The sequence below is a fragment of the Armigeres subalbatus genome, chromosome 2, assembly GCF_024139115.2.
Source record: "Armigeres subalbatus isolate Guangzhou_Male chromosome 2, GZ_Asu_2, whole genome shotgun sequence".
Classification (NCBI taxonomy): domain Eukaryota; kingdom Metazoa; phylum Arthropoda; class Insecta; order Diptera; family Culicidae; genus Armigeres; species Armigeres subalbatus.
Window position 1 is genome coordinate 371,582,511 of NC_085140.1, and position 18,436 is coordinate 371,600,946.

The 18,436-nt window shown below is 46.0% G+C and overlaps 1 protein-coding gene across 3 annotated transcripts in view; it reads right to left on the reverse strand.

Annotated features, from left to right (window-relative positions):
• Positions 1–3,571: 3,571 nt before the first annotated feature.
• Positions 3,572–18,436, reverse strand: part of LOC134213069 (uncharacterized) — a 158,973-nt gene continuing 144,108 nt past the window's right edge. For all 3 annotated transcript variants that reach the window (XM_062691612.1, XM_062691613.1, XM_062691611.1), the window contains exons 3-11: positions 8,638–8,891; positions 7,918–8,581; positions 7,473–7,859; positions 6,917–7,407; positions 6,718–6,853; positions 4,975–6,654; positions 4,767–4,913; positions 4,542–4,698; positions 3,572–4,479 (exon numbers count right to left, since the gene is read on the reverse strand). In XM_062691612.1, coding sequence (XP_062547596.1) covers positions 4,216–4,479; positions 4,542–4,698; positions 4,767–4,913; positions 4,975–6,654; positions 6,718–6,853; positions 6,917–7,407; positions 7,473–7,859; positions 7,918–8,581; positions 8,638–8,891 — 4,180 coding nt within the window. In that variant the 3' untranslated portion in view covers positions 3,572–4,215. The remainder of the gene's footprint in view (positions 4,480–4,541; positions 4,699–4,766; positions 4,914–4,974; positions 6,655–6,717; positions 6,854–6,916; positions 7,408–7,472; positions 7,860–7,917; positions 8,582–8,637; positions 8,892–18,436) is intronic.

The following is an 18,436-nucleotide window of genomic DNA, read 5'->3' on the forward strand; positions in this document are numbered from 1 at the left end:
GGTTTCTCTCATCTACAATAAGATAAAAGGAAAGGCACGGCAAATGCAGGGTAAAGCGTACCATTGGTACTTCGCGTACCTGAAGGAATAAAATAAACCCCATCTCGCGGTCTTTAGCCTCTTACCCAGCAACTCCTTTCCCTACCTCCCCGTGGTGCTAGCCGGGATACGAGCAACCTTAAGGAAGATCGGGTAACCAACCCCGGTTGGAACTATGGTCGTATGCTGACAGGGAAGGGGGGTTTGCTCCTCTCCGGAGGTGCAAATCTTACTGAGCGTCTGTTCTCTATGTCAGGATCGGCTCACAAGAGTCCACCGGGAATAAGGAGGAAAGGTCCTCCGAAAATTTAGGGGGTTTGGTGTCAGGCCCTGCAAGCCAACCTTTAAAAAACATAAGCAACGAACAATCAACAAGAGAGTACGGACTGGAACCATCGGCGAAGACCACCGCGATGAAAAGGGACTAGCGATTGGAAACTCGGTTCGTGGAACTGAAAATCTCTCAACTTCATCGGGAGCACACGCATACTCGACGATGTGCTCAAAGACCGTGGATTCGGCATCGTAGTGCTGCAGGAGGTTTGTTGGAAGGGATCAATGGTGCGAACGTTTAGAGGTAATCATACCATCTACCGGAGCTGCAGCAACACACACGAGCTGGGAACAGCTTTCATAGTGATGGGCGATATGCAAAGGCGCGTGATCGGGTGGTGGCCGATCAACGAGAGAATGTGCAGGTTGAGGATCAAATGCCGGTTCTTCAACTTCAGCATAATCAACGTTCATAGCCCACACTCCGGAAGCACTGACGATGATGAAGACGCATTCCACGCGCAGCTGGAACGTGAGTGTACGACAGCTGCCCAAGCCACGACGTCAAAATCATCATAGGAGATTTGAACGCTCAGGTTGGCCAAGAGGAGGAGTTTAGACCGGCTATTGGGAAGTTCAGAGCTCACCGGCTGACGAACGAAAACGGCCTACGACTACTTGATTTCGCCGCCTCCAAGAATATGGCCATTCGCAGCACCTACTTCCAACACAGCCTCCCGTATCGGTACACCTGGAGATGGCCACTGCAGACAGAATCACAAATCGACCACGTTCTGATTGATGGACGGCACTTCTCCGACATTATCGACGTCAGGACATATCGTGGCGCTAACATCGACTCTGACCACTATCTGGTGATGGTTAAACTGCGTCCAAAACTATCCGTCATCAACAATGTTCGGTACCGACGACCGCCGCGGTACGACCTAGAGCGACTGAAGCAACCTGATGTCGCCACTGCATACGCGCAGCATCTCGAAGCAGCGTTGCCGGAAGAGGGTGAGTTCGATGGGGCCCCTCTTGAGGACTGCTGGAATACAGTCAAAGCAGCCATTAACGACGCAGCGGAGAACAACGTCGGGTATGTGGGACGAAGTCGACGGAACGATTGGTTCGACGAAGAGTGCAGACAGATTCTGGAGGAGAAGGACGCAGCGCGGGTGGTCACGCGCTGCAGCAAGGTACCCGGCATGACGTGGAACGTTATAGACGGAAGCGGAGACAGCAGACCAGCCTTTTTCAGGAGAAGAAACGCCACCTGGAAGAAACGGAGTGCGAGGAGATGGAACAGCTGTGCCGTTCTCAAGAAACACGCAAGTTCTACCAGAAGCTCAACGCATCCCGCAAAGGCTTCGTGCCGCGAGCCGAAATGTGCCGGGATAAGGATGGGAGCATCTTGACGGGCGAACGTGTGATGATCGAAAGGTGGAAGCAGCACTACGAGGAACATCTGAACGGCGCTGAGAGTACAGACAGTGAAAGTCAAGGCAGCGGAGGAGATGACTACGTCAGTTCAGCGGACGATGGAAGCCAACCAGCCCCCACCTTGAGGGAAGTTAAGGATGCCATCCAACAGCTAAAGACCAATAAATCAGCTGGTAAGGATGGTATCGGAGCTGAGCTCATCAAGATGGGCCCGGAAAAGCTAGCCACTTGCCTGCACAAACTGATAGTCAGAATCTGGGAAACTGAACAGCTACCGGAGGAGTGGAAGGAAGGGGTTATATGCCCCATCTACAAGAAAAGCGACAAGCTGGAGTGTGAGAACTTTCGAGCGATCACCATCCTTAATGCCGCCTACAAAGTGATATCCCAGATCGTCTTCCGTCGTCTGTCACCATTAGTGAATAAGTTCGTGGGAAGTTATCAAGTCGGCTTCGTTGACGGCCGCTCAACAACGGACCAGATCTCTACTGTACGGCAAATCCTTCAAAAATGCCGTGAATACCAGGTCCCAACGCACCATCTGTTCGTTGATTTCAAGGCGGCATACGACAGTATAGACCGCGTAGAGGTATGGAAAATTATGGACGAGATCAGCTTCCCTGAGAAGCTTACCAGACCGATCAAAGCAACGGTGGAAGGTGTGCAAAACTGTGTGAAGATTTCGAACACTCCAGTTCGTTCGAATCGCGCCGGGGACTAAGACAAGGTGATGGACTTTCGTGCCTGTTGTTCAACATTGCGCTAGAAGGTGTCATGCGGAGAGCCTAGGTACGATTTTCAATAGATCCAGTCAATTTATTTGTTTCGCGGATGACATGGACATTGTCGGCCGAACATTTGCAAAGGTGGCAGAACTGTACACCCGCCTGAAACGTGAAGCAACAAAAGTTGGACTGGTGGTGAATGCCTCAAAGACAAAGTACATGCTTGTGGGCGGAACAGAGCGCGACGGGGTCCGCCTGGGAAGCAGTGTTACGATAGACGGGGATACCTTCGAGGTGGTCGAGGAATTCATCTACCTCGGATCCTTGCTAACGGCTGATAACAATGTCAGTCGTGAAATACGAAGGCGCATCATCTGTGGAAGTCGGGCCTACTACGGGCTCCAGAAGAAACTGCGGTCAAAAAAGATTCGCCACCGCACCAAATGTGTCATGTACAAGACGTTAATAAGACCGGTTGTTCTCTACGGACATGAAACATGGACAATGCTCGAGGAGGACTTGCAAGCACTCGGAGTATTCGAGAGACGGGTGCTTAGGACCATCTTTGGCGGTGTGCAAGAAGACGGTGTGTGGCGGCGAAGAATGAACCATGAGCTCGCCCAGCTCTACGGCGAACCCAGTATCCAGAAGGTAGCTAAAGCCGGAAGGGTACGATGGGCAGGACATGTTGCAAAAATGCCGGACAGCAACCCTGCAAAGATGGTGTTGGCTTCCGATCCGGCAGGTACGAGACGGCGTGGAGCGCAGCGAGCGAGATGGGCAGACCAGGTGCAAAACGACTTGGCGAGCGTGGGGCGTATTCGAGGATGGAGAGATGCGGCCTCGAACCGTGTATTGTGGCGTCAAATTGTTATTCGGTGTTATCTGTTTAGATGTAGACTAAATAAATGAAATGAAATGATATTTAATTGTTCAATCTATTTCATCAAGTATAATTTGAATATCCAAATACGCAGCAAAAAAATCATCGATTTGCTTTATTTCACTTAAATTTCCTTCATTTATTCTTTATCTCACACACAAAATAGAGATCCCCAGAATGTGATGTACCGAAATTAAAACTCAAGTTTATTTTTAAATCATAAATACAGTTTATTTAAAATTGTTTCCATTCTAGCACAATAACACGAATGCTAGGATAAGTTCACAGATCAGCGTATTCCTTCGAAAGTCCATCTTGGTGCACTTAGAATTCTGTACGAGAACCATTGCTTGATTGGTACGCATACATACATTTATAAAACTATTACGATCCGAGATTCTCCCCCTAAACGGGTACACCTTAAGAGCTAATGATTTTCTTTTCCATCCAGTTGGTAGACATAAAATTTACATATCACTAATTCTTTCACGACTTGTGTTCGTTCAGTTTGTTTGAAATTTGCTTCCTCCTACAATACTATTGGTTGGTAGGATTTCTTGGTTTCTCGATTATAATTTATTTTTATTACATTAGAAATTGAAATAGTTAGATGCTTCTTTTCGCTTTTTTGGTTGTCTGTAAGAAAACCATACTAGCGATCAGAACAGGAGTTTGTTGATTAAATTAAAGAATCATACTAAAAGGGCAGTTTGTTGATTCAATACAAAATCGATATAGAATAAGGTAAAGAAATAGTGGTAGTAATATGGCCGCTCAGTATTTACAACATCGATAATGTATTAGCATTGTTGAGATAGGTTCCGTATCCGAATCTCCCGAGGAGTCCTTTTACCCGATGAACTGCGATAGATCGGGAAATTGGAAGCCCTGGAAACTGACAGGGCCCGTCGTCTGCTGTTGGACGACCCGTGAGCGGGAAACTCGTTGCGAATTCTGCGATCGCAGATTGATTGGAAGTTGTCGCCCCTGGGGACCGTTCTGCAGCACCAGACCGCACTGCGCACTGCAGACATCGTCGCGAAGTATCACATCCCGAGGCCATTCGCGAGCCAACTGGGCACAGTCGGTAATTCGTAGCGACGCGCATTGCGGCTGCAAAGAAGGAAACGTAGGTTACATGTTTGGAATTTGGTAATAGCTCAGGTCGAACTTACGCCTTCGTTTGTACAGATGCAGCTGGTACACGGCGAAGGGAAGGCAGAGTCGCCAATGTCGACGTGCTTGCCACCAATGTGACACCCGGCAACTACATTCTCTCGCCAGGCACTGAGATCGATTTGTTGCATTGAACTGCATGGGACACGTGGGTTGCTGGAATAGATGACAAGGTCAAAGATTTTATTTTAACGCAACGATCATTATTCACAAAAAAAACTTACAGGAAATTGCTTGGGAGATCGAGAGCAGCGCGTTGCATTTCACCCTGGATGTCCAAATTCTCGCAAATAATCTTGGACAGAGTGGTCTTGCGAAGTTCAGCCAGCTGAGCTTCAGTGAACTTGACAGTTGGATCTTCATTTTCATACCTGTGGACAACAAACAACCATGATCATCCGTATGAGGTCTACTGCGGAAAAAAAGACTTACCAGAAGCGATCGCACTTGCGAACCTGTCGGAACTGGATGGCAATGATGCAAGCGAAAGTGGGTCCCACCAGACCTCCCTGCAGAGGTCGCTCGGACATACCACCCGGGAATAGATCGATATCGTCAACGCTGTTGTACATGCGCTTCAGGCGAGAAATCACTTCAGGTGGGATTTCACGGCCCAAGTCTTCCCAGGTCTGGGCACGCTTCAGGTTGCAAAGCGCTCGGTAGTTGTTGTAGGAGGGGATTCCGTGATCACGGGCACGTTGCACGTTCAGCGCAACCAAATCGATACCGGAGAATGGAATGCGGCGATCTTCGAACAGATGGTTGGTGACTTCGCCGGTGATGAACTGATCAAGGGTTTCCATGGGAGTGGCCACCAATCCTCGAGCGATCTCATCGATAAGTCCGGCCTGCTGGACGAAGACGTCCATCTTGAAGAAACCATCGCGGAGTAGGAGTGGTGGATCGATGGGCTGATGCTGAGGACTCAGTCGAGGAATGTGCGGGCGAAGCAGAGAGTGACCAATACGGAAGGCTGCTGAAGCGAATTCGGTCACGATCGCTGGATTACAGGTGGGGTTGTAGTCCTTGTAGTATCCTTGTGGCAGAAGCTTCAGTCCGTAAAGGTTGACCGCGTTCCAGCTGAGAATACGTGGCAGGAATTCGTTGAAGGTAATGTGCTGATTCTGGGCAATGACGATACGACGGGCGTGCTCGAACAGCTGATCACCGTTCCAGTGTGGGTTGACGCCTCGCAATCCTTCAACGATACGATTGTGCTCGCGTAGGAAAATTGTGTGGATGACGGTAAGACCTGGCTGTTCGGAAGCACGACCATCTCCGGCAGCGAAGCAGTAGCCGCTCGGGGATTTGCATTCAGGGTGGATAGGCGTTTGTGGCAGCAGTTCCTTTCCTCGGATGGGATGGATGGTAGAGTTCAGACGACCCGAGAAACCTCGAAGTCCCTTGGCGACGCAACCGTTTTCTCCGTAAATTTGGGAAGCATCCAGGAAAGCAGTATTCTGATTGATCTGCTCACGGGGACCGAGCGTTTGCTGACCCGGTAGCGATCGCATGAATGGGAAGCATAGACGTTCGCCACTGGTGACGTTCAGCTCCGGATAGTAGTGATCACGAGGTGGAATTGGGATTGGATTACATTCAGGATGTACGGTACGGGGCGAATCGCACGATCGGCAGCTGGGAATGGATTCGTGGAAGCCTTTGTGGATTGGGGTCATGGTGAGATCATGATCCAAGAACTGCGCATATTGCATAACCATAAGGGAGTATCGCGTGTGAAGATTGGAAATGTCGGGATGGATCAAGGCAGAGATAGATCGTGGATTTGGCAATGGGTTTCCTGAAATTGAAATGATGCGAGGCTGCGAAATTCCGTCGTCGTAAACAGCTGGCAACAGACGGGCAAAGGTAGTAAGAGATTGACCAAGTGTCGGGCTACGCAAATTATTGCAATGACCGGTTAGGGTACGGAACGGAGTAGTTGTATCACAAGGAGCTTCCAAGTTTTCGCACTGTGGTTCCAAAGTCACCGGAGAGATGGATCCTGTGATGAACTGGTTGACGTCGATCGATTGCAGAGCGTTGCCAAAATCGTCTCCTCCAAAGCCTCCCAGATTGTTGTCAAAAGTTTGACGCTTGCGACGACGAGCTCTGTTTGGAGAATAAAAAAATGGGATATGGCACTGTCCAATTGAACGCATTACGATTACTCACGAGTGCAGATTGTTGAGGATTTCGTTGGAAGCCAGCTCGTACAACAGCGATGTGTTGGCAATGATCAGTGCATTCTTGTTGGCCTTACTGAAAGAAGCTGCAGTTCCCGCCGGAGACTTGGCATCAACTCCTCCCCCTATAATTTAAGTAAAGAATGTCAAACTTGTAAATTTATAATTTTCTGCTACAAAAAACTCACGGTTGACCCAGGATTCGTACTCGAATCGCTTTCTGTCATTAAGTTGGTTCTTTGCCTTGGCGATTGCCTTCTCAATCACGTCGATGTTCAGTTCGGCCAGCTCCGGAGCCACTGTGGTAGGTTCTTCCAAATCTTCTTTGACGTCTTCGTCAGCATCCAAGCGCCATGCTGTCACATCGAGACCGGAGAGTTGTTCGCAGTTCAAGCGGGCGTTCAGGTATGGATCTTCGCGGATGAAAGCTTTTGGCTGGGCCCTGGTAACTCCATTGGCTTCACAGAGCAGTCCAGACAGTGTAACGCGGCGAATGGCTTGAAGTTGTTGCAGATTGAGCGAGGACGGTGGAAGGTCATTCTCGTACCAGAAGCGATCACTGTTACGAAGGTTGGTGAACTGGATGGCAAGAAGACATGTCAGGGTCGGTCCGAATACGGTTCCCAAAGTGGCGGTTTCCATGAGACCTCCAACCAATAGATCAATGTCTTCAGCGTCCCTGAAAAGAAGTAACGCGTTTCGGATCAAAATTTAATTCCTGGTACGAACTTCGCCAACACTCACTGATAGATGTTCTCCAAAATCTTCCTCTTCGCAGGTGACAGCCCGAAGTATTCCATGTCGTCGAAGGTCAGCTTAGAACCATAGGGGATGCCGAAACGTTTTTCGCACAGGTTGAGGGCCTTGTGGTATGATGGGACTCCGTGGTCACGTCCACGCTGCAGAGCCAAAGCAATCGGTGTCCATTCGTCACTGAAGGTAGCGTGATCGGGGATGAAGGTTTGCTGCATCGATGGGATGGAAATGAGAATTTCCGCAGAGGCCGATTCATTGTACATATCCGGTGGCAGCATGGTCAGGAAAGCTGGGATGGCTCCGACAGCGACTTCGTTGAACACTCCAACGCGGTTGGAAGATGAGTAGCCGTTGTAATGTTTTCCGTTTTCGATTCTAATGGAAATAAATGTAATCAATTACGTGAATTAACTTGATATGCTTAAGATCGCACCTCAAATCAGGACTGTTGGCCACCTGACTTCCCAGCACAATGGGAAGAAATTCGTTGTAGGTGATGTGTTGAATCTGGGCAATGACCGCGCGGCGTGTTTCGTAGAACAGTGTTGTGTCGCTCCACTCTTTTTGCAGTTTAGACAATTCGTCGGCAATACGGTTGTGCTCCTTCAGCAGAATCGTGTGCAAGGCTCCGATCGCGCCTGGTTCGTTGCACCGCAGGCAAGCCTTAATATCAACCTTGCCGTTGGCGTACGTTCTCAGTGCGAGAATTTCCTTCTCCGTGGTACCATACAAGCCAGACCCATCCAAGAAGCCGGAAGCGGCGTTCATCTGATCGCGATACTGGAACTTGCAGGTACCCGCGTCCGTGGACGGGATCGATCGTTTGTATTCTTTGCAGCCTTCTCCGGTGCGGACGTAGCACTGAATAATCTCATCTGTGGCCGCGGTTGTTGAGTCATTCCGGCAGCAGCGGAAACTGGAGTGCGGCGACAGGATCTGGACTAGATCGTATGACAGAAGTTGACCCCAAGCCGGGAGCATAGCGGTAACGTGTGGATGCACAGCTCCAAATGGAATCGATTTCTGAAGTTGACCAATGATCGAGTCTGGAGTTGGTAGGGCGTGTGAACCTGCCGAAGTTCGCGGTTTGGTGCGATCTGCTCGGAAAGAACCTGTTAGGAAAGGGACAAAGTTTCGAGGCATAAATACTCACCATCAGCGTAGTCTGGTTCGAGCAGACGCAGGAAAGGATCGCCTCGGGCACCCCAGTAACGATGGTTGAAGTTGTTGCATTCTCCCGATGCCGAGCGGAACTTGCTCGGCGGGCATGGCTGAGATATAGACGCCTTGCATTTGGTCGCTCCATTGCCGGAAGCTGACCGTTCCAGCAATAATGCAGCACGTGCTCGATCCTTCAAGTCCGCTCCATTTGTGCTTGATAGACTAATCAATATGACTAGACATATGCTGTGGACGAGAGAAGAAATGCGAATTTTGTAAGTCACTATTGTTTAGGAAGAAACCGGAATGCGGTTTTTCTCGTGGTGGAAGAACTTTTTTCGCAAAAGAGAAGCTGTTTGAAGTCGAGAGATAATCATGATCGCGATTCACCGCAAACAAATCAGTCACGCGCGTTGACAATCGAGAAATTAATTTGCATATTTAATTGCCGTCGTGGAAGCCAATTTGATTTGATTTGTCACCGTCGAAGTGATCACACCAATGACGCCGCTGGTTGTGGCGTCGGTCGGCAAACATGATCATTGACTTATCTATCGCTGTGCGGAAACCGGCTGTTCGAGGCAATGCGAGATAAAGATGATTCGTAATGAATAGTTAATCGTTTCGATTTGCCGACGTGTGTGCTGTACGATCCCGGCGCGAACTTGTAATGTTTGTGGAATCCGGCTTCTATTTGGATGAGACAAACCCGGAGGCCACGTGAGAGTAGTTTGTGTTGTCGAGGGTTGGATAGGCTGAAAATTCTTCGTTTACGAAGATTCCATGTAAGGGCTACTCTTAGAAGATTTTAAATGAAAATTGGAAATCTTTCGTGACCATGTAAAGCTTGATGACAACATTTATCATATTTCTCATGAGAAGGATACTAACCTTCACGTAACCCAGAACAAATCTTTGAGCAGAATAGAATTATCAGAGATTAACATTTGAAGAAACACTTCCTGAGCAGGTGAAGGTCATAGAAATTAATTAACCTTTTCCCGGCAGTTATTACCTGTGATAGTCAAGAGTGCATAGCTCATTGAAAAATTATTGGAATGTGGAATGAATTGCAAATTGTTATTATTATCAATTATTTAGTTCCGTCATTATTTACAAAAATAAATATTTTTGTTTTATATGTTGATCAGTTGATCAGTTGAAAGTATGAAATCCGATATGATGTTGTGAAGAAATAAAATACCAATGGTGGTAATCAACACTTTCTTACTCTCCATATTTTAAGTAATGTAGGGCGTGGGCAGGAGTAGCATTCCTCATGCTTTTGTTATTGTTGCCTGAGACTGGAGTTAAGGACCTCTCTGACTTCTTGGTTTCTAATTGCATTTTAGAGGTTACAAAAAAGAAACACATGAGTATCATTAGTGCCTAATCTACGAACTACACCGTAACAATTCTAATGTAATGTAACGTATGTGAATTTGCTTCGAATGCTAAACACATACTACGTGCTTCGCCTCAGGCATGATCCGTTGACTTCGGTTTCTAAATCCGATCGCACGTGGTTCGTTTGCGTGCTCTAACCGTTCCTTTAGTCATTCCTACGTTGTGTACTACAGTAAGCGTGTTTCTCGATTAACCTTTCCGTCCCCAACGTCTGTTTTTAAAGGCTTTTAAAAATCCAAACTTCTGTAAAAACCGCATTTCTTGACCGATTCTTTCGCAACAAGTTGCATTCCATCCGGATGGATCCCAATTTTTGATTTATACTAGTTTCGAGGCTATCCACAGTACGGTTCCAGAAGTATTCCAGATTCCGTTGGGGTCAGTTGTCCCCGGAATAAGTGGCCGTTTACAATTTTAAGTCAAAACAGGTCGTGTGACACCTCAAACTTCATGATTTCACAAAGCAATGATGCGAATAATATTTTTGGGGTTCCTAGCCCACTCGGACTCAATCTGGCCACATCGGTCACTATCCGGGGACCTACGGAATGGCCATTTTCTAAATTTATTCAAAATAGGTCGTGCGACACCTCAAACTTCATGATTTTACAAAGCAATGATGAGAATGATGTTTTTAGGGTTCCTGTCCCACTTGAATCCATTCCGGTCACAATCCGGAGGACCTACGGAATGGCCATTTTCTAAATTTATTCAAAATAGGTCGTGCGACACCTCAAACTTTATGATTTCACAAAGCAATGATGAGAATGATATTTTTAGGGTTCCTGGCCCACTCGGATTCAATCCGGCCACATCGGTCCCAATCCGGGGACCTACGGAATGGCCATTTTCTAAATTGATTCAAAATAGGTCGTGCGACACCTCAAACTTTATGATTTCACAAAGCAATGATGAGAATGATATTTTTAGGGTTCCTGGCCCACTCGGATTCAATTCCGACCACATCGGTCACAATCCAGGGACCCAGGAATTCCACCGAAAATGTATGCAGAAATGGAATTTTCGGAGGAATTCCTAGATTAATTCCCTAAGAAATCCTGATAGAATTCCGGTGGAAACTTCAAGATTTCTTCTGGGACATCCTCCAGGAGTTTTTCTGAAAATTCCTCCTGGAGCTCCTCCGAAATTCCACCGGCAGTTCCTCAAAGAGTTCCTGCAGGATTTTCTCCGAGAATTATTCCGGTAGTTCTATCGGCAGATCCTACAGGGATTCCTCTTCCGGGAATTTCCCCAGAATTTCCTCCGGGAATTTATTCAAGCTTTTTTATGGAATTCATTTAGGGTCTGTTCACAAATTACGTAACACTTTTGGGGGGAGGGGGGAGATCTAACTTGTGTTATGTTTTGTTACACTAAAAGGTGGGGGAGGGGGTGGGTATTACCGAATGTTACGCATAACGCGAATAAAAAATATTTTAAATGTTTTTTAACACTAATTGAAGTAATTTCTGACATGTCATGATCAAGTCGATAAATACGCATCAACCTATCCTCTTCAAAACCATACTAATTATAATTGTCCCATGTTAGTCTTTGTAGCTTTTTACTTCTTATCTCAGAGCTGGCTATTCTTAAAGACATCGACTTTTGTTCGAAAAATTGTTGCTACATTTCGAGGATTTTTTGTCTCACGAAGAATATTCACGATTCACGACCTCGGGAACGTCGCTTTGATTGGTATTGTGTTTCATGATTAGATCTTCCAAACTAACCCAAAGTTAACAGACGAAACCCAGAGAGTTTTCATTCTAAGCAGTTGCATTTTAAGTTCAACCACTATTACCACCTATTAAAAAATAGAAAAACCCATATGTTTCAGTAGAGGAAAACAAATCTGCCTTTAAAATTTTCACAGTTACGCGTTACATGGGGGAGGGAGGGGGTACCAAAAGTGTTACTTTTTGTTACAAGGGGGAGGGAGGGGGTCAAAAACTCGAATTTTTGCGTTACGTAATTTGTAAACAGACCCTTAGGCTTCTTCAGGAATTTATATAGAAAATCCTCCAGAAGCTCCACCGAGAATTTCTCTGGCAGTTCCTGAAGGTAATCTCCGGGAGGTCCTCTGATGATGATGATGATCCAGCTCAGCTACATACCCCTAGAAAGGTTTCAGCTAGGCGAGATTTGTGTATAAGATGAATTATCCAAGAATTTTTTCGATCATTCTTCTGGTAGTTTCACTGGCAGTTCCTTCGGGGGTTAATTTGAAAATTCTCCCGGGAGTTTTTTCAGAAATTTTTCCGGAAGTTATTTCAATAATGCCTCCGGGAGTTCCACCAGTAGCTCTTCCAGGAAATCATTTAGTCCTTCTTCAGAAATTTAGCTGGAAATTCCTCCGAAAGTTCTTCCAATAGTTTTTCTGGGAGTTCTCTAGGAATTCTGCTAGGAGTTCCTCCTGAAATTCCTCCGGGAGCTCTTTCGGCAGTTACTACAAAAATTCCTCCGGGAGATCCACAGGCAGTTTCTATGAGCATTCCTCCGGAAGTTTCAACGGCAGTTCCCCCGAGTGTTCCTCTAAGAAGGAACTCCTGGAGTAATTTCCGGAGGTGCTCCTGGAGGAATTTCTGGAGGAATTTCCGGAGAAATTATCAGAGAATTTTTCGTAGAAACTTCCGGTGAAACTTCTGGAGGAATTTCTTAAAGAACTACAGGAAGAATTTCTAGAGTAACTCTCGTAAGAACTCTTGGATGAACTCCCAAATGGACTTCCGTAAGAATTCCAGGAGGAACTCCTGAAAGAGTTCTCAAAAGATCTCCCAGAGCAACTCCCAGAGAAATTCTCCGAGGAACTTCTGGAGGATTTTGAAGATAAATTCTAAAAAAAGCCTGAATGAATTCCCGGAGGAGCTTCTGCTGGAACTCTCGGAGAAATTTTCAGAGGAACAGTCGTTGGAATACCCGGAGTTGAATTTCTAGAGGAACTTCCGAAGTTCCATTTCCCGTGAAATTCCTGCCATATATCCTCCTGGATTTCCCTGTGAAGTTCTTGGAGGGATTCCCAGAGGAACTCTTGGAAAACTCCTGGAGGAGATCCCACAAGCACTTCCGGAAAAATTCTCACAAGGAAGTCCTGAACTAATTCTTGGAGAAGTTCATGAAAGAATTTCTGGATAAATATCTGAAGGAATTCCAGGAAAAATACCAGGGGAAATTATTGCAGAAATTCTCAGATGAAATGCTGAAGAAATTACCGGATGAATTTCCGGAAATAGTTCTGAAGAAATACTTGGAAGAACTCTTGAAAGATATCTTGAAGGAACTCTCAAATTAATATCCGCATGAAATTCTGAAGTGAATTTCTAGTGAAGTCCGGCATTCCACGACAATCCCGCGGAAAAATGTCGGGAGAAACTTCTGAAGGTACTCCTGGAGAAGTACCTGAAGCAATTCCCGGGAAAATACCTGGAAGAATTTCCGAGGAAATATATGGACGAATTCCTGGATAAATTTCTAAAAAAAAATTAGATGGATTCTTGAAGGATATTCTGAAGTAATAGCGGAAAGAATTCCAGAATGAAATCCTAGAGGATTTCGCTATTAAATTTATGGAGGTATTACCGGAAAAACTAATGAAAGTTATCCTGGAAGAATTAAAGGAAGAGCTCCTGGAGAAATGCCCGGAGAAGTTGCTAGAAGAATTTCCGAAGGAATTTGTGAAATTGTGAAGCGAAATCGGAGGATTTCCGTCATAAATTTCTGAAGAAACTTATAGCGGAATTTTGGAAGGATATTCCGTTTGTATTCTTGAAGGAACTCTCGAATGTATTCCTGAAGGAAATGCGGGAGGTTTTTTTGGAAGAATAGCCAAAGAAATGTCTAGTAGGAAAACTTGTAGAGAAGAAAAAAATCTTCAAGGAATTTCCTCATGAATTTCCTAGAAATTTAGTAAGGGGCTCCTAGATAAGAAGGAATTACAATTATATGAGAAGGATTTTCGAACGATTTTCAAAGGCATTTGTGGATAACTTTTCGGAGGAAATTAGAAGTTCCCAGAGGAGCTTCTAGAAGGATTCCAAGGAGAATTCTTGAGCCCGAAACTTTTCGAGTTGTTTTGCTCCAACCTGCCCACTGTGGCTACGCCCTTGTATCATTCCCATCATTGCTTTGTAAAATCATGAAGTTTGAGGTGTCACATGACCTATTTTGAATTAATTTAGAAAATGACCATCCCGTAGGTCCCCAGATTGTGACCGTTGTGGTCGGATTGAATCCGAGTGGATCAGGAACCCTGAAAATATCATTCGCACAAACTTATTTTTTTTTACCGGGATCTCAGCAAAATGTTGAACTTTTACAGAGAATCGCACAGCCGTGCCCCAGCAAACATGTTTTTGCCGAGATTTCTGTCAAAATTGCTGATAATCAGCAAATAATTTGCCGAAAATCAGTTAACAAACGCTATTTTTGCCGGAATATCAGTTTTTTATTTTGCTGGCGCACGGCTGTGCGAATTTTTGCCGAGCTGTAGAAATAAAAACTGAATGTGCATCATTGCTTGGAAAATCATGAAGTTTGAGGTGTCGCACGACCTATTTTGAATCAATTTAGAAAATGGCCTTTCCGTTGGTTTCCGGATTGTGACCGATGTGGCCGGATTGAATCCAAGTGGGCCAGGAACCCCAAAAATATCATTCCCATCATTGATTTGTAAAATCATGAAGTTTGAGGTGTCGCACGACCTATTTTGCATCAATTTAGAAAATGGCCATTCCGTAGGTCCCCGGATTGTGCCCGATGTGGCCAGATTGTATCCGAGTGGGTCAAGAATCCTAAAAATATCATTCCCATCATTTCTTTGTGAAATCATGAAGTTTGAGGTGTCGCACGACCTACTTTGAATCAATTTAGAAAATGGCCATTCCGTTGGTCCCCGGATTGGGACCGATGAGGCCGGATTGAATCCGAGTGTGCCAGGAACCCTAAAAATATCATTCCCATTATTGCTTTATAAAATCATGAAGTTGGAGGTGTCGCACGACCTATTTTGCATCAATTTAGAAAATGGCCATTCCGTTGGTCCCCGGATTGTGCCAGATGTGGCCGGATTGTATCCGAGTGGGTCAAGAATCCTAAAAATATCATTCCCATCATTTCTTTGTAAAATCATGAAGTTTGAGGTGTCGCACAACCTGTTTTGCATCAATTTAGAAAATGGCCATTCCGTAGGTCCTCCAGTTTGTGGCCGGAATAAAACCGAGTGGGCCAGGAACCCTAAAAATATCATTCCCATTATTACTTTCTAAAATCATGAAGTTGGAGTTGTCGCACGGCCTATTTTGAATCAATTTAGAAAATGGCCATTCCGTAGGTCCTCCGGTTTGTGGCCGGAATAAAACCGAGTGGGCCAGGAACCCTAAAAATATCATTCCCATTATTACTTTCTAAAATCATGAAGTTGGAGGTGTCGCACGACCTATTTTGCATCAATTTAGAAAATGGCCATTCCGTAGGTCCCCGGATTGTGCCCGATGTGGCCGGATTGTATCCGAGTGGGTCAAGAATCCTAAAAATATCATTCCCATCATTTCTTTGTGAAATCATGAAGTTTGAGGTGTCGCACGACCTACTTTGAATCAATTTAGAAAATGGCCATTCCGTTGGTCCCCGGATTGGGACCGATGAGGCCGGATTGAATCCGAGTGTGCCAGGAACCCTAAAAATATCATTCCCATTATTGCTTTATAAAATCATGAAGTTGGAGGTGTCGCACGACCTATTTTGCATCAATTTAGAAAATGGCCATTCCGTAGGTCCTCCGGTTTGTGGCCGGAATAAAACCGAGTGGGCCAGGAACCCTAAAAATATCATTCCCATTATTACTTTCTAAAATCATGAAGTTGGAGGTGTCGCACGACCTATTTTGAATACATTTAGAAAATGGCCATTCCGTAGGTCCCCGGATTGTGACCGATGTGGCCAGATTGAGTCCGAGTGGGCCAGGAACCCCAAAATATCATTCGCATCATTGCTCTGTGAAATCATGAAGTTTGAGGTGTCGCACGATCTGTTTTGACTTAAAATTGTAAATGGCCACTTATTCCGGGGACAACTGACCCCAACGGAATCTGGAATACTTCTGGAACCGTACTGTGGATAGCCTCGAAACTAGTATAAATCAAAAATTTGGATCCATCCGGATGGAATGCAACTTGTTGCGAAAGAATCGGTCAAGAAGTGCGATTTTTACAGCAGTTTAGATTTTTGAAAGCACTTAAAAACAGACGTTGGGGACGGAAAGGTTAATGTGATCTTTGATGTTTACTTGTTCGCCGGTTGGTGCTTACAAACAATTTTTCTTGCTGCTTGTACCATCAGAGTGTGTTTATAGATTGAGCAGCAAGCCATGATTCGGACTCTTTTTCGTGGCGTGCTCACGTATCCACGAAGAGCCGCTGCCATGCTTTTCGCTTCGACCATTTGGAGCCACACTTCTTTTTCTTATATGTCTTTACATTCTAGTTGGAGTTTGGCCTGATTTTCCACTTAGTATTCTATTAGAATGAATTATGGCAAATTATGCTGGAACATGATTTTCTGGCTGTTCGTATAACGTTGGACGGATCGAGGTATAAGGGTTGCGGATGAAATATTGACATCATATGTTACCTTAAATGGATTGAAGCAGGGTGATGCAGGGACTATGTCCAAGAGCTTAACGACCCCTCCCCACGGCCTCTGTGAGTTAGGGGGCCTGCCTAGGACGTGGTGGGGCTTGGCAGCGGGCTCTGTTACCTCTATAAAAAGCTACATGTGTCCGCAAGCAGGCCCTATCAAAGCGACCGCTCAAATTATGGCATTGCCTTATACCTTGCCTTGGATATCGTAATATTGTGAAAGCGAGGGCTGGCAGTCTGACATTCTACTCTCTTATGAGAGCCATGTGACACTGACTCGAAACGGCGATTGGGCTAGGCTGTCTTCCGTCCCCTAAAACCGTGGCGGGCCTTGTAGCTCACTATCGAATCCTGCCACCAAGCTTTGCTCGCTGGGTGGGAGTAGGCTCAGATGACTTTTCCTGACTTGCGCTGATCTGGCTCTGAACACGTCAACCCTTGCATGGCCTCCCTGCATGCCGTAAGACATGCAAAGATAACCACGGGATGATTAAAGGCAACTATTCCAGTAGGATTCGACGGCAGCCACAAGGGGCACCCATTTACAAGCAAAACCAAATAATTCTTTTGACGAAGCGTTAAGCATGGAAGTGGTAGACCCCTTTGCCCAGGGGGGTTTGTGCGAGGTCTCCTCCTCGGGAGGCAGAGAGCGGAGTGACGGAGGCTGCAACTAGCAGCACCGGAGTCTCCCCAGCAGTGACGGGGCAGAACATCAGTAAGGAACTAAAACAGAACCTACGGATGCTCCGCCAGGCTGTTGGAGTCGCAAGACAAGAACATGATGTGTTTATCAGGCGGGTGGTGGGAAGAGAGAAGGCCGACAAAGGTGCCCAAACCGATGCCTTCTCCTTCCTTGGAGGAGCGACCAAACACTGCGCATAACCCGAAACGGCTCAGGCAGCAATCCGGCGACGGCGCTCAGAGTAAAGTCAAATGACGTGCGACCATAAAGGCCGAACGTCGTCTGGACGGAGCAGATCGGGGAGCAGAGGAACCCGAAGGGCATCGACCCGAGAAGGTGACCGGAACCGAAAATCCCTGGTAGCTGGTCACTAGGGCAAAGCGGAAGTCGAACGTATCTCGGCCAGCAAAGAAAGCTAAGGACAGATACGAGGCCTTATTGGTGAAACTGATAAGGAAAAGTACGCTGAAGTTCTTAAAACAATGCGGGCGGCCGAAAAGCTTTGAAAAAAAGGCACTGGGTCAGGACGTGCCAAGCGCCAGACGCACCACGACCGGTGAAATGATCTTAGTTCTGAATCGCGGAGCGCAGGTTAGTGGGACTGACTACAGGAAGCTCGCCCAAGGGGTCTTGGGTGACGACAACGAAGTGAGGTCGTTGGGGGCGGAAGTGACCCTCCAGTGCGAGCAACTGGACGACGTCACGAACGCGGTTGACGTCGTCTCTGCCGTCAGATACCAGTGCGGTACCCAAGTAACAATCCGGTGACCATTGGGTTTTCTATGAATTTTAATAAGGTTTTATTGTGGGAATAATTAAAGCCTATTGTTTTATGATGGTCATAAACAATGCTAACGAACAAAGGTTTTATTTCACTCTTGAGATATCCATAAAACTCTTATAAACCATGTTTTAAAACTAAACTTTTTGTATCCTTTGAAGTTTTGAAAATAGTTTTATTATTGCTTTCAAATGCGTCATAAAACCAGTTTGGGTCACTGCTTTAAAACTACTCAACGTGACTGGATCTATTCGCCATGTTGAATTTGGAATGCAGTGTTGCTGTA